This window comes from Anomalospiza imberbis, chromosome 1 (genome assembly GCF_031753505.1).
Source record: "Anomalospiza imberbis isolate Cuckoo-Finch-1a 21T00152 chromosome 1, ASM3175350v1, whole genome shotgun sequence".
Taxonomy (NCBI): Eukaryota; Metazoa; Chordata; class Aves; order Passeriformes; family Viduidae; genus Anomalospiza; species Anomalospiza imberbis.
Window position 1 is genome coordinate 112,324,406 of NC_089681.1, and position 17,095 is coordinate 112,341,500.

The window sequence follows — 17,095 nt, forward strand, 5'->3', positions numbered from 1 at the left end:
CTGTCCAACCAGAGACTGAGTCCTCAACCCAACAAAGCTCAAATGTGCGCAAAAGAGAACAATAAGTAAAACACATGCAAAGGCTTCATTTAAACAAAGACAGAAAACAAGCATATGAAAGTCTGAAATCACTTTCTTTGCATTAAAGACCTTTAACAATACATCTTGTTTATTATTCAGCTTAGTATTAATTTATTGCATGGCATCTGTTTTCTCGTACAGCAGTCTGGTTGCAAGTCTCAAATTTATAAATCAAAGTTTACACGGTTGAGATTATTTGCCTGTTTTCCCCTACATACTAAGATTTCAGCCGTATATATTTGGTGACAAAAAAAAAAAAAGTGATGAAATAGGAAGCAAGATGTCAAATTAGTTATGAAAAATGGCTTCATTTAGATTTTGGTCTTTAGCTAGAGTCCAGGACTGCTGCCAATGGTGAAAGTAAAAAAAAAAAAAAAAGAAAGTAATTCGAGCCATAAAAGTAAAAAGCCTATATTCAATTCCCAAATTTTCAATTGGTAACCAGTGTCCAGCTGAGCCTTGTTTGACATGAACCAGCAGGCAGCAACTGCCTTTCCCCTACTCTGATCAGATCTTGTTGGGAGCTGAAAGACACTATCCTGCCAGTCCACACCTGCACAGAACCTGCAAACACATTGATGCTTAATGTTAGAGAAGACACTAACAAACCAATGGGATTCCCAAGATATGGAAGCAACCAGAGACACACAGGAAAAAAACAGCTCAAAGGAATCCTTAGGAAATGCCTGCAAAGTCCAAGGGTTTCTACAAGGCTTTTGCAGGAGATCAAATACACAAACAAAAATGGATAGCACTGCCATCCTTGCTTTACACATATCAATGCAATGTCCCATATGCTTTGATCGTGACAGTTCTCCTTCATTTATGGTCTTATCTCCATTTACATGTCTGAACAGAGACTAAGAATGACTACCAGTAGAATACACTTTATCTCATTTTAGCCACCCAAAATTTCCATGTCCCATCCAAAGCTGATTCTGAAAGTGCCTTCCTGTCCTTGTTGCCTTGAGCCTTGACAAGGAAGGGGTAAGGGGATGGGGAAGAGATAGAGATGACTACAACTGGGATGAGATGTCTTCCATCCTACATGACTTAACCAAAAATCAAAGGAGGAGTTTGAGGAGCTGACATAAGTCTCCAAGGGTGTTCCACTTATAAGGGTCTCCTCTCTGAACACTACAGAACAGGATGAAGTAACTTCTATCCCCCTTGAGATCTTAAAGACCTGAAGGGAGAAGAGGAAGGCTAGGCTCTGTTTCTTACTCATATACATACCCTCTGATTGCTTGAAATACAACAGGCTTTAGGTATTCATTCTGACTTTTTTGTCACAATTTCAGCCAAGGCTTAGAGACCTGAGGACTTGACAACTGTTAGTACAAAAATGCCCAAGTAAAATGTTATTGTACAATCAAGTTCAGGTCTGGACACACAAAAGATTATAAGTACCAGATCCCCTTATAACACAGTAGAACCCAGACATCAGTGTATCAACCTTACAATCAAACTTAAGACAGTGACTATATTACATTAGAAACACGGGGATTCTACCAGCTTCACACAGAAGAATTATAGTCACTGTTACAATTCACTGTTTATGTGAAACGGATCTGGCTGAACCTGATACCATAACCCAAACATTATTACCTTTAAGTACTTTTAACACATTTCCCAGAGGCAATTATATCTACTCTTTATTAGAGAGGCTGAATTACTTTCAGGCAAGTCAAATCATTGCAACTCAAACATTAGGGCCACAGAGATCTGTAACATCAGGTCTGGAACAAACAGCACTGCACTGAAACCACTGCAGAAAAGAAAATCATGAGACCAGAACTGTTCATCTGGTGGGGGAAGGTAGACAAAGCAAAAGTTTGCAACTCTTAAATATCTTCCTTCTATAGAAGTGCAAAAATTATTTTGGGGGTTGTAATTTACTAAGTAGTACTAAGCCAAACAATGAGTGTTGCTAAATGGTTTGTGCACGGTCAGTAAGTAGTATTTGCATGGATTTGACAGCAGAGTGAAGAAGACAGATTCCCCCAACAGCATTTTGGTTTAAAACTGCTGAAGTTTTATAGTTACTCAACAGATGGAGTATATCAAAATGAACTTACACCAGTCTTGCTGAAGCAAAAACATCTTTTCCACACCATTCTCATTCTCCACAAAGAACTCAAAACTTCCTCAAGCTGTTTGGAATGTATAAAATAAAATATCAAAAATCATCACACATACATACATACATACATGAATATGCTTTTTAATTTCCTTAAACTTGAAATAGTTTTCAAAAGTATGGGGACACCTCTGTTACAAAGAAAAAGCTGAAGAGCCGTTAATACTACTATCCAACTGTCATGAAGCATTGTTACACGTAGCTAATATAAAATATTTTAAACATAGGATTTTTGATGTAAGTCATTGAAGATACCAGAGAAGCTGTGACCTCTTCCAGCACCCCATTAAAGACTAATTAATTACTAATTAAATCTTAAGTTATATAACCCCAAATGCTATACCATTCTTTTGCATTCCTCTTTTCCATATTCTGTTGAAAGCAATAGTAAATTTCTGTTCATTAACTAGATATATGTTGAAGCCTACATTTAATGTAAAAAAACCCAAACCACTCAGAAAAGACATGCAAAGAAGCACAGGGAGGAAATCAGGACAGATCAGACATGACAAAGATAATTTACACCAGAGAAAAATAAAGAGTTCTTTTCACCATTGGCCTTATGAATCATTTTGACTGGGCTGTCAGAGTCACTGTAGAAAATTATCACTCCAAAGGCAGGAAAAAAAGTAATGAGCAACAAAGTTTGAAGTTGCAGACTGTGGTCACTCTTGTTTACTGGATATAATTTTCAAGCTGAAAGCATGAGTTCTCCCTATGAATTTAACTGCCATTTTTAACATCACAGCATTAAAGATTTTGGGGGTTTGTGTTTAAAATTCTTCATGCTCCTGAAAACAATTCTGGAATCTCAGGGTTCAACACCTTCCCTAAGCCATTTTGGGGACTCCGATAGAAATAGTTTTCCAGGATGGTTACTGAATAAGTATTTTATTTTTCTTTTTCCTTTTTGCCTGTTTAACATAAATCAGACCATACTCTTTCTTCTGTTTAAAGTCCTGCTTTCATTCAGATTACTGCCAGGAATCTGTCCAATGTCTGAGAACACAAATTGCTTGACATACAAAGAAAAGTTAGTTCAGACATTTAATCCCAGAAAAACTTAGAAAGCAAAAAGTATTATTTTTGTTGTAATAAAAAATTGGTAAAGTAGAATTAAGCAAAAAATAGAACTAATACAAAAAGCATTCTTTTTGTTGTAATAAAAAATTGGTTGGTATTGGTAAAATAGAATTAAGCACTGAAACAGGCTATAGTAGCTGAAACATTAACCAGATTACAGGACAAACACAGGCACACTAGGTATGGCCCCAAGAGAAGAGGATGGTCCAAAATGTCTTCCCAAAGTCTTCTGCAGACCTGCAACCCTTTCATGCTTGATAAATGTGCCCTCCAAGGGCACTCAGGTTTGATAAGCATTTCACAGAACTGAAGTTCATGCTTTTGAAGCATAGTTAGACCAGTCTAGAATGCATCAAGAAGTCCTACTTTCAACTCTCTATGTTTTTCCACATTATACACTTTTTGTACATTTCTCACGTATTAAACCATAGCATTCAGAAATTCCTTTTGCAAAAATTAGCTATGTCTTCCTAAGATAACTTTGTTTAAAAGTCTGACAGTCTACAACCATAGGTGAGATTACATCTCAAGCCACAACCTTGCAGTGCTTTATTTTCACCAACTTCATGAGCATCCCATTAGAGCAAAGAGCATGGGATATTTCTGTCACCAGGAAACACAGTTTTATTCAGCAATAGACAACATTGTCTTTAGCATTAAAAAAAAAACACTTGTGCATTGTCAGTGTTGCTACCATAGGACCCATTAACTACTACAACAAATAATAAGTGGTAGAGGGACAACTCCCTCAGTTTGAGCTAAGCAATCTTTAGAACTACTGCTCTACATGTAAGGAGAAGCTTAAAATGTTTCCATCCCAAAACAAGATAAAAATCTGAGATATCATTGTTTTTGGAAAATGATGAAGAAGACCAAAAAGCATGAAGAACACTTAGAACACCACATCTTGTTGAAAGTGGGTGTAGTTGCCAAACTATATTTCAACTTTGTTACCTTATTGCCTGATAAGATCTGTGATTCCTGCCCCCCCCACTTTCTTTTTTGACTGGTTCTGCTGAGTTGTAACATTCTACACAAAGATATGTACAACAGGTATAGGATATCAAAAATATAGGAGATCAAAAATACAACTCTCCAACATACAGGAGATCAACAATACAACATTCATAATCCACTGTCTCATTAAAGAAAAGCATATTAAGTAAAATCACCACTCCTATTCTATTCACTCTTATTCTGATTTCCATTTAGTATTAATTCCTGTTGAGCTTCATTTCAATTTCTGAGATTTGGAAAAGCAATTTTCTTTGGCAAATACTCTTGTCAATTTCATATGTTTTCTAAAGAATAGACAGAAGCTTTCCACTATCACCTTATGCTGAATACAAGGTCAATATATTGCTTTTAGGCTGCCTGAATGCTCACTATTTACTGTATTTCTGAAGTCACAGAAGCAACATTTTGACCAAACTAAGTTTTATTTTCCACTGCTGAACCTAATGGCACCTATACAACACATTCTGACTTCAACAGTTGAAAAATAACCTATTTTCTGTGTGAAACTAACTCCAGGGTAATATTAATAATTCATATAGAACATAAATATTTATACACCAGCAATGAGAATATAGCATGACCTCTTAAAAGTATTAAAATTTATTTTCACTAACTGCTAACTGTGTAACTGTTGAATGTAGTATGTAAGGGGGGTTTATAATGCAAAGTTTCAGAGCAACTACTTCATACATTGTTACGGACAGGCAGCTAAAACAACAGCTACTGTGAGTCCCGTGAACTGCCACTGCTCTTTCCACCCACACCACAGTAACACTCTAACACTGCACCCGTAGGTTACCGCCACCAGCTACGGAATGGACGCAAAAAACCCCTCACAGAATCCCAAGTTTGTGCTCGCTTGCTGGTAATGACTGACACAGAAGAATCAAAATGTGTCAAGTGGAAAAGGAAACTATGAGATCAGCAAACACTGTATATAACACCTGGGAAAAGGTATTAGTCAGTGGCTGGAACAGCACCCTCGCTGTTTTGTTGGGAGAAGAACTTGACCATGTCTCCTCCACTATGGACTCCCCTCACACAGTTCCCTAAAGACTGATCTAAATACCATGAAATACCCCAAGATCATGAGATACAGGTAAGGTCGCATTTCTCTATTTTTACAGTTTGTGTCAATCTTACCTCACCAGGACCCTAAGACACAAACCCAGTTATTCAACCTAACCCTGTAGAGTGTACTAGTGGAGAACTGGAAATAATTAGAGCACACAAAAGGCATATAAATCAAAATCACCACTCCTGAAAAAACAAGTTTGGAGAAATTATGATAGAGAAGACACTTTTAAACTTTTCATCAGTGGGCAAGGAATTTCCAGGTTCCGAAGTCACATGAAGATGGCAACAATGATTCAGTATTAATGGAGAATTTGTCAGGGAGTAGTAATATGACTAAAGAGTAGGAATAACTGATGATTCGGATGCTTAATTTCAAGTTCAACTCTTCCAGCAATCCAAGAAATGATACAAAAGGACAAAGGCAATTAGTTATTTTCTTTCCTTATATACAATTAAAGTATTCCCATTCTGCAGATGTTAAAACACATGAATCCAGTCTGGAAGAATAGTTTTCCTCCTAAAACTGCATCACCAACTGAACACCATAATACAATAAATGTATCTCACTGTAAGAGCTGCAAAAGAAGCAAACCTACTGTTCAACTTCCAGCAGTTAGCTTGGTGAGTGCTCTTGTCATGGACATCACTACCATGTACTACAGTAATCCAAAAACACACAGGCATCTTCTACTTACACCAGCATTTGTTATGAACATGTAATTAATCTGGGCTATATTAATATATTTATGGTGGACAGGGAAATCAATTTGAAATTCAGGATCTTAGCTGGAAACCAATAAAATGTGTAACTTGAGAACAGCAAATTGAAAGACTGCACAAAACACAGGTAACCTCTTGAGGTTCTCATTTATGAGCTCTGAATTACCAGTATCACTTTAAAATCTATACATAAAAATCTCTACCAGGTAAGAGAATCAAAATCAAAATGGGGCTTGTAAGATATGGCAACCTGGCTGAAATTGATATTCATTAAAGTACTCTTTGCATGAATAGGAGCATTTGGACTCTGTGGTCTTTATCAGAGCCCCAGCTGGTAATGGTTGAAGGTTAATGCCTTACCCCATTCTGTTCAATTTTCTGTCCTAATTAGTCCTCTAAATCTATAGCTGTGAGCACCAAGTGTCTGTGCTCAAAAGAAACTAATTAATGCTAGCAAATTAGATCAAGTCCAAAGATCCAACAGCCAAACTCTTAAATGCTCCTTGTTAATAGGAAGTGTAGCTGTCAATAACTGCTGTTGGTGGCTATAATGAGGCCTCTTTCTTTCACTGAAAGTGATTTCATTTCTCTTTGTCCCTGTAAAAGCTGTTCCTTTCCCTAATAAATAAAATTAAAAAAATAAAAAACCCCACACAACTAAGTTGCAGTGGTAAAGCTAGCAGCAGTCTGACCCATTTCTTGTCATCAGCTGAGTTGAAATGACATAGAGGGGGGGAAGAACAAAAATAATCACACCAAGCAAGTTCCCTCCCTGGACATTTTCTTCGAAGTGTTCAAAACCAGTTAGGAACACTGAAATTTCTATCATCAAGCAAGACAATATACCTTCATATTTCTTTTCTATAAATTAGCTTAGGGTAGCTAATGCTGTTATCATTCACTCAAACAAACAAACAATCACACACAAATCTAGAATCTCATATCTTCAAATTCTCATTTACATATAGCTGTTCTCTCTGCCCAGTTTGTTGGAGCAAAGCTCAATATACCATAATCCCTCTAGAGATTGTATTAATTCACATAGTTAAATGTGATGAGAGTAAATGTTCACTGGAAATATATAGCACTGAATATTTTTTTCCAAAATAAAAGCTGTTGTGTGCAAATAAGAACATCATACAAAGATTCAGCATCTTACTCTCAAGGAATGCAAGCCAGAAAAAAATTGCTCATAGCAATTTACTACCAGTACTAAATATAAGTGTACACTATCAAAACATCTAAAATTATTTAAATAACTGACAACTGCAGAACACATAAAACATAATGTAATATCAATAGTTTCATATAATGTCATGTGGTCACATGTGATGTGACTATAATATACGTCAATATTCAGATAATAAATATAGCAACAGAGGACAACAGTTTTCCTCCATTCTCCACCTGCAGCTTTGTTGCTGAATTTAAACTACATTCTCAAATTATACTAACCTTCCTCTCAAAATGGAGTTGCAGATAATGCAGCAATTTTTTTTCATCCTCCTAAGAGAAGGCTATTGTGGTCATAAAAAAAATTCCATGATTCTTCCACTATAACCTCTCAGGCTTTCCACCAAACTCTGAATAATACGGACATAAGCACATGGAAGCAATTTCTGATCACAGCAGCTCAATTTTAAAAAAGGTACCAGCAGCTGTCATGTTAACTCATTGGTTTTTATCAGTCACTTGATCTTTTTGCTTTGGTCAATTCGAAGATCACTGTGTTCCCAGATACTCCTAGGAGATGTGAACTTGAAAAAAAAAATTGTAAGGACTATATTTCCACAATGATGCAAAGTGGATGAGCAAAGTTCAGCTGTAAATGCTGATTTTAGTTTTAATTTGCTATAAGACAAGAACACTCATCAAAATTTTTAAGTAGAGCTGTCATGTTATTTCCCTCTACTATCAGTCTTAGCATCTCCTGATGTCAGAACTGTACGTACCAACAGGTTAATCCTCCCTCAGCATTCAGCAAGGGTTGGCAACAATTAACAGAATTCAGTCTGCAATACCAGGGAAAGTAAGCAACATCAAGCAAGATTTGCTAAGGATTTCAGACGTTTCATTATCTGCATTTCTGATAGGAAAGTATATCTTCAAAGAATGGGTTTTTAAGAAGGAATATCTAAAGGTGTGTTTGGGCATTTAAATGTACAGCACCACATGTAGTTCAATCAGAAATTTCTTTGGATTTATGGACCTTGCTATGTCAGGTGTAAGGGTCATGGTCTAGAGCAGGTGGCCCCTACGGGGACAGAGATAATGTCAGTGACAGGACTGTTGAGTAACTGCACATTATCAAAACTCCGGATGACACTGGTCATGCTCAACTGTAGAGAAGCCTGCAGTAGTGTTGCATCCCATCATCTTCACTAAGTATCAACATGAGCCCTGAGGAGGAGAGGGCTAATGGGAAATCTGGAGAATGGGAGGAGGATGGTTGCTTGGAAATGTCCTTTTCCAGCCACACTTTCCAAACCATTTTAAAGCCCTGCCAAGTATTATGAGATTTTTTTCAGCAATGCAACTCCGGTTGCTTTAATTACACAGCTCCTCCAGACAACAGAACCAACACAACAGCGTTCTCCAGTGAAGGTCCTCAACTCAGTACAAGTAGAAATATCTTCCTTGTGTCTCCCTCATAAAAAATTTAAAATAGATTAATATTTTTTTAAAAAGGACAGAACAACTTGTCATCTTGATCAAATGGATGTCTCCCACAATATGCTTAAAATAAGAAATGGCTACATTTACTTCACCATCTTTCTAATGGCAGAACCAGGCTGAGTTGGACTATCTGTCCCTGCAGTGACCCTGAGAAGACTGTAGGTCTATTTCCTATTGAATCCTTCAACCTTACAAAGGAGTCTAAGTTACAGAAGATGTCTGCAGGTCCTCTTCATGACCTTAAAGGCCCAAATCCAGATGATGTAACAGTAACAGACAACACAATTCAGAGGAAAGCAGTTCAGAACTTAAAACCCTTGTTGCTTCAGCAAGTTGCTCTTTTCCCAGGGAAAAAAAAAAAAGGTTGTGAGGTTTTGGAAGTGGGCAGAAATGCTTTACAATACAACAAATACACAAAACATTTACAAAAAATATAATACAGAATTCATTTCATGACTGACTCTGTGACACAGTAATATCTTTTTGGGATCTCAATTCAATACAACTTCTTCAGAGTCTAAACTCACAACATCTCAAAGTCAGTCAGTCGTTTCTATTTTCCAAGCCAAGTAACCCAAAATTAAACCAAATTAAGCTGACAGTCCAAGTTTGTGTATTTCTGTTGCAAAAAAAAACCCCACCAAGTTCAGTTTCAGAATTATAACTTTGGACAGCAGAGTAAGTGCTCTCAAGAAATTAGATAAACTCCTCTGTAGAAATGATAAAAAATCAACCACAGCTCTTCTTCTATCAACCACAGCAGTTTTTTCTATGACTGTCCCTAGTTTTAGAGCATGGAGCTGTCCCTAGTTTTAGGGTGTGCACGCATGAAAAGCAAAGTACAGCTGGATGAAACTATAGACTTTTGATGTGCTAAAGGTCACCATTCTGATGAAAAAGAATGGTGAACTCCAGGTTCCTGAAATTTGCTATGATTTTGCTTTGAAGAAGCTTACTCATTTAAATTTTATAACTGGAAATTAAAGCAAAACAGGAAAACAGCTTGCTTAAGAAATTATTTCATATAAGCAGTAAGTGAGGCAACAGCTAACAAATGATCCATTTAGTTACTTAGATTTGAAATGCAAGGACATGGTAATACAGAAATATATCATTTAATATTGTTCCAGGCAAACTCATGCTACAGTTTGTAAAAATACAGTGAAACATTCCTGTATGACAATGTTTTGGGGTTTTTCATTTGCTTGTTTTTTGACACTTTTGCCCACAATTTCACATACACACATACAGTCCATGAATATGAACACAATAAAGCATATTTACATAACACACAGAAAATTGACTAGTGTTTCCCAGAAAGCATGTTAACAGAATTACTACCCAAGTTAACAAAATTACTAATACACCTATTTTCACTGAAAAAAGTGCTTGAAAAATCTTAAATAACACAGAAATCATTCTGAAACGGAGAGCTACAAAATTCTTAAGAAACATGCAGCACACACAAGAACTTATACTGGAACAATCTTAAAAAACAGTTGTAAGAAAATTTAAATAATTTAAGTAAAATGAAATATGACCAGAGTGGACATACTTTCCATGGTTATTTCTTCCCTAAGCCATTTTGGTAGGCTGACAACCAAGCACATCAATGAGGACCCATTTAACTGTGTACTAGGGCAGCAGGATCACTTCTTAAGTTAACAAGACCTTTTTTTTTTTATTTATTTATTTTTGTAACCCTTGGGGTTTCTTTTCCCTGGATGGCTATGGAACACGTGACGGACAGGCTGTCATTACTTGCATTATTAGCTCTGATAAGCACACAGCTCTAGGTGGTATAGCTGCAGGCTAAGGTACCGGGCTGGGTACAGATGGACCCTGTGCTCATGCAGAGCACTATTGAATGTACAGGGGCTCCCCATAGGGACACATGTGAACCCAGCCTGATCAAGCCAATTGTAAGGGCCCATACTTGTGGAATAGCTTTATTTCCTACAGTACCAATGCATTTATCACAATTTCCTAAAGACAAAAAGAAACAGAGGTCTATTAATAGGAGTTTCTAAAACATAAACTTAACATAAAGCAGAAAAATCCCACGTTGAGAGGAAGTTAAATGATTATCTCTGCCCTCAGTGTAAACAACTCCATTTCATGCATGTGTGTACACTCCACAGCACACAAACCAAGTCACAAGAGCTTTGATTACTTAATTACACAGCTTATGTTCATAGCTTGTAATTGTTTACAGCATAAAAAGCATAGCCTCTTTACTCTGATTAACACCTATCCCTGTGTACTAACAAGACAAATTTATTCCAGGAATAATCTCACAATGGATTTATGAGATGGTAAATCTACTGATCACAAAACTGCTTAAGCTTCATTTCCCATCGTTTGGTCTCTCCCCTCCACCCAGATGAAAAGGTGTACAACAAAATAACTGATGCTCTACTACCACCTTTTTATTTTAATAGGGGTATTAATGTGGGGTTTTGCTCATTTATTTGATAAAAAAAATTGTTTCAGAAATACTCAGTTTCCACTTCTAACTTTCACACAATTTGATCAAAGCTGGCTTACAGGTGACAGAAGAATGACAGGGAGATAGATGTATCCACAAACCTTATTTTCCTAAAGATACAAAACTAAACTCTACACAAGAGAAAGAAGGAAGAAATTATAATTTTGCTTAACATCACAGAAAAAGAAAAATCATAACATTTAGCTTTAAAATTTATGGAGGGAAAAAGATGGAGAAGCTGCAAGGTAATGGTCCACAGCCCACAGCTCAAGAACCTCCAATATTGGTTGCTGCCACAGAAAATGAAGATGCTGAAACCAAAGTCCTCATCTTACACAAAGTTCAGAGGAGAAAAACACATTCACACAGTCTCTTTGGTTAAACTCAAACAATATTATACAAATAGCAAGCTCTCAAAATACTTTTAACCAACATCTTTCAAATGACCCACACTACTGCAATTGCTTTTCGTCTTCATTTTTTTCCCCAACAGGTATAGAATTTGAAGTAAAAATGATTAAACTATAGTTCAAATGAAAAAAAAGGTCTGTTAAGTCCTTCTGGCAGTGCTGGAAGGCACCTGTTACATGATGCCACTTTTCTTTGGCAGATATTACTGTAACATTACTTTTTAAAATTTTTTGGAGAACTTCTAAAAGCAGGTGCTTAAAAATACACTGGTCCACTTTACCTAGACTTGTCTCTAGTCATAGAGTGCCCTAGTGATAAAACTCCAGAAACTTCCTTTGAAGTTTCTTAAATAATAGCAAAACACAAAAAGTCATATGCCACCGGGGAAACAATTGTTCTTCCTGCCATGGTAAAAATCACTGAAATAAATCAGGGAAAACAATATGGCAACAAGCTAAAATGTACTTCCTTGTCAGTAAATATTGTTGGAAGATGCACAGAAGACCATGATGAAAATGTGAAGAAACAAGTGTGAAACAAGTTACATAGTGTAGGAGGTTTGCTATACAGTTGAGTGAAAGTACAGAAGTTTTTAACTTCTCACATCTTGTGGTATTTGCATTTCATCAATGAAGTGCACAAAAATTTCTTGGTTTTTGTGAGCCACTAAAGAAAAGATGTAATGGAGAAGATCTATTCTCAAGAGGAAGTGGCTTCTTGAATAAAAAACAATGTATTATGGAAAACTGTGCAAATGTAACTACTCATGGTGTGCCTGCTTTGACTGGAATAAGAAAGGAATTCCAGACTAAGGCTCCAGACTCTTAAGAGAAAGCACTGCACACAAAACTCCTTCACTGCCTCATTCAGGGGTGACCTATTGCAGCAAAGTAGTTGGAGCCAGGGGTGCACAGTGTGCTGCAGGATGGCATCAATATTATAACTTGACAAAAACGAGCCTTCAAACAGTGGCATCTTTACCAGCCTTTGTAATGAGATGGGGAGGGGCCATGAAAATCCCTGGCAGCACAGAGAGGTTTGCTCTCTGGATAACTTGTGGCAAAGTCCTTCAAAGAGTTGTCTTTTCTAAAAAAAAAAAGTGTCAGGTTTGACAAGCGCTCCAAATCCACTGACCTTTTCAGTTTTGACATGTGGCTATGAGTAGTAGTTTGCTACCTAGCAGAAATTTCCGAACACTAAACACTCAATGTGTCTCTTTAAGGTGAAAGTGTCATTTTAATAATGACTAAGAAAGTAACTCCTTTGCAAAAGAAACTTGCATTTTGGAGAAAACATTTTGAAAATAGGTATTTGAATATGTTCACCTAATTATGTAATTTTTGGTTTAGTTTTGTTGGTGAACAAAACATGTGTCACCTACAAAAGCCTCCTATATCTGTACACTTTAGAAGGATATCAACAGAACTTTCTAACCTGTTAAAAATCTTTCCAAAGGAGAGTTTTAGGGAGTTGAAAACACTGACATGCAACACCTTCTCGTTAGTTTGGAAGAAAAACTGATTGACATCAGGGGAGAATATAATTTATTGGCCCAATTTCAAGCAAAGCCTTTTCAAAACTTGTGGACAGAACTGAAAAATGAGAACGGTTAAGTAAAATTTACTAAGTGCAAGCAACTATGTACTTCTTCTATGGGGATCTATGCATCTCTGTAAGGTATTTTTTCCAGGCATGACACCCATTAAGATCAAGTGTTGAAATAAACTGAACTTAGAACCAGTTATTGAAATTCCTATATCACAGAGGTAAAGACTTTAAAAACTATGATGCATGTTCAGTTGTACAGATCTCAATAAAAAGTACTATTATTAACAGAAATCTTTTTAGATTGATAAATAGCTTAAAATATTTTCAAGTATTGTTTGTTTCATCTTTATCACATCCTTTTTTAACTTCTATCTTTATGTTTCATAATGTACATAACATACAAGTACAGTGATACATTTACATAATTTATAAATGAATATACCTATATTGGGATTGTGCAGTCAAAAAATTTTTACTGATGGGGTGCATGAACAAAAGAAGTTTAAAGAGCTCAGATCTGGATGACCGGATGCAAATGCCCTCTACTGAAAGCTGACACTTGTATAGAATAATTTCCTGGCTTTTAATCCATTCTTACATCCCTCTTACAGCAGCATCCTTGGCTAACCTGTGTGTAAGCAGCTCTCAGCAGAGGGGGTGACACCACTTTAAAGAGTTATTAAATAGTTACTAATTTAAAGAGTCCAGTACTCTTCACAAGAAGATGAAAGCAGAAGTGCACTGCATGACCCTATTTCAACATCTGTCTAGTAACATGTGTGTGTTTATGTGCATGGATCATTTCAATGCTGGGGCAAGGAAAGGATGCAGTACCTCGGGAATATTTAAACAAATGTGTTATAATGAGAGAAGCCTTAACTGAAGGTTTGCATGAAGCAATTGAATTTATATAAGTATTAAATTCTTCATAACACAGAAACACAGTAACTCTTGCAATGCTCTGTCACCACCAGACTGAGATGTGAAGAATTTTGTATTAATCATACTAAATTCTACAGCCCTTGAGAACAAGTAATTTTGGAAAATAGTCCACATCCCCAAGCAGCCAAAGCCAACACAGTAGATTTATATGCTTCAATACTGGTTTCACAGTGAGCTGATAAGATGGAGATCACACATATTAATTCTCTGACATGATTTCTAAAACAAGGATTATATTCAGGGCACAAAAGTGAGTACATCTGATCTCCTAATGAATATTTGACTCTTACCTTGCACCTTGTCTGAACACAGCTCCTTGGCTCGATCCCTCATTATTTGTGGAATCAAAACATCTTTTTCTACATGTCTCAGCTTAGAATTTTCTGTAAGAGTGAAAAAAAGATAATTTTGAAAAGAAAAATTTGTTATCTATACATCAGAAATAGTCAATCTAAAGAAGTAACACAGCATTGTTTACACAACATAGAGGAGTACACTAAAACTGTCACAAACAGCAGCAGAAAGTACCAAGAAAGGACCCCACAGATCAAAAGGACAGAAAGTCCAAAATTTGCTCAGATACAAATATGAGCATTACCCTGAATATTTCTAGTCTGTTTAATATGCACTGTGAACCAAAAATAAAGGAGCAAATTCTGGCAGCACATTTGAATTTCTGCCTTATTGAATAAAAAAATCTGCATACAGACAGCACAGCAGTTAAATATTTTTATTTCTGGATACTAATATTTTTCTATGCATATGATCTGTATGTGATATTACTAGTGGAATCTGGCAACAACAGATGATTACAATGAGCAATAAACAGAATCTGAACTAAAGACATTTCTCCTCAAAAATACCCTTCTTAGCATTTCTACAGCAGGAAAATACCCCTCTATTCTGTACGTACAACAGAGACACTGTAAACAAATAGCTCATGATTTAGATTTGCTTCCATGCTCAGATTTTCATATTAAAATATTACAAATATCAGATTTCTACAAATATATTATTTTACAGATTAAATATTACAAATATCCTTAATTTTAACTTTCTGCAGAGTATCAGTGCAATTACTGTACCAAATACTTGGTGCAGTACATAGGCTACAGACAAGATAAAGCTGTCAGAAAACTTCCAAGCATGTTTTGTAAACAGGACAAATCAGTTCAGCTGAATGACATGGCAGGAACCATGCCACCACACTACATGCCTCAGCTCCGCTCACTCCAGTCAAAGCAAGCTGGTACTGCAGCCTTCCTGCCCTCTCCCCATCCCTATGATGCTCTTTTTGCTCTGCCCACACAGACAGGCTCAGCAGCCCTGTTGTGAATGAAAGTGGAAGTTAATTTCTTTTAAAGGTAAATAAATTTCCTGTTAGGTAATTTTTCAACTAGGTAAATTCCCTGATACGGTTCACTGTATAACTCCAAAGCCATCCATATGAGGGAATTCAGTGAGACGAGGACAAGAAGACTGAAGTATCATGAATACCACTGGCACACATTACAGCCTTAATTTCTGCTCCCCACACTTTCTTTTTCTAAACTCAGCTTGGCTATACTGGTGCTTGGAGTACAAAGGGAACAAATGCAGATACAGTCAATCAAGCGTGTTGCCACCTGTCACCAAAAGGGAAGTTTTACCAGTGCCGCATTGCCCTCACTCGCCCTCATCACATCATCATCATTATTATGCACCTAACCTCTCAGTGAGTGAGCAGGTAAAAACAGAAAACTAACCCAAATACATGTGAAAAAGTGCTTCTCAGCTGATTTACACTTTGGAGTAATTAGATCTACTTATCTACTTCCCATAATCAGCATCATAGAATATCCTAAGTTGGAAGGGACCCACAAGGATCATCAAGTCCAACTCTTGGCTATGCATAGGTTCAACTTTTATACCACAGCATACATGGAAATGGAGCAGAGAGAAGTCTTTAGGGCCTGGGAAGAGCAGCTGCGCTTCCCCCACTGGCAAAGCTGGCCAGAAGCATCCACGATTTTCACAGTGACAAAGCACAGGCCTCCAGTGTAAGGATCAGCTATCCCTCTACTGACAAAGAGGAGAAGTGGGCAGGAATGCAGCTAAATGCTAGAAAGGAAATAGGACACAGGGCCATCTGGAAAAAAACAAGCAAGCAAGCAAAGAAAAAGAAACTCAAAAAGAGAAGACTTCCCTAATAGCCCAGAACAGTCAAAAAAGATTGTCGGGTTTTCTCTTAGGTTAAACACCCGATCTTCTGTTTGATTATTCAAAAGAAAGAGGCGTAAGACTGATAGCAAGGAGTAGCTCTACTGGCGTTAACACCAGCACAACCAGAACCATGACAGAACTGTGCTCCAGGCAAATTCCTTCTTTTTAGTCCCATGTTGTCAAGTCTACAAATGCTGAAAATGCAGGAAGGAGAGGGCACACCAGGACACTGGGCAGCATCCAGTAGGAAGAATGAGAAGAGAGCTACAACAGTAATTCAAAAGTAATTATACAACAGTATAAAGGAAACCACAGCAAAAACTATTTATAAACTCATCTACAGTTTTTAGAAGAATCTCTTGTGAAGTATCAGTTTCAATTTTTTTTAATTTTAAAAATGCTTGTATTTACAGGATTTTGTTTTTGTATTTTTAATTAGAAAATATTTAGTACTTAATAATGGTGTTAAACCTAGACTAAGTGACTCTATGAAAAGCCCAAGCAATTTTAATCATCTTATACTGTCTAAGTTTCAGGCTCTGAAACTACCTCTCCAAATAGCTCAAATGCAGATGTTCCGTTTAAGTGAGTTTCTACTGGAGTGAGTTTACTTGTGAGTTTCTACTGGAACATCTAAAATACGTGAATATCTTTCCTTGATTCTAAACTATCCATTGCATTACAATTACAGTGATTTTCCTTCAACAATC

At 36.7% G+C, this 17,095-nt stretch overlaps 1 protein-coding gene across 3 annotated transcripts in view; it reads right to left on the reverse strand.

The window, feature by feature from the left end:
- CMC1 (C-X9-C motif containing 1) overlaps positions 1-17,095 on the reverse strand; it is a 56,026-nt gene that overhangs the window by 29,102 nt on the left and 9,829 nt on the right. For all 3 annotated transcript variants that reach the window (XM_068206436.1, XM_068206419.1, XM_068206430.1), the window contains exon 2: positions 14,474-14,566. In XM_068206436.1, the coding sequence (XP_068062537.1) occupies positions 14,474-14,566 (93 nt within the window). The remainder of the gene's footprint in view (positions 1-14,473; positions 14,567-17,095) is intronic.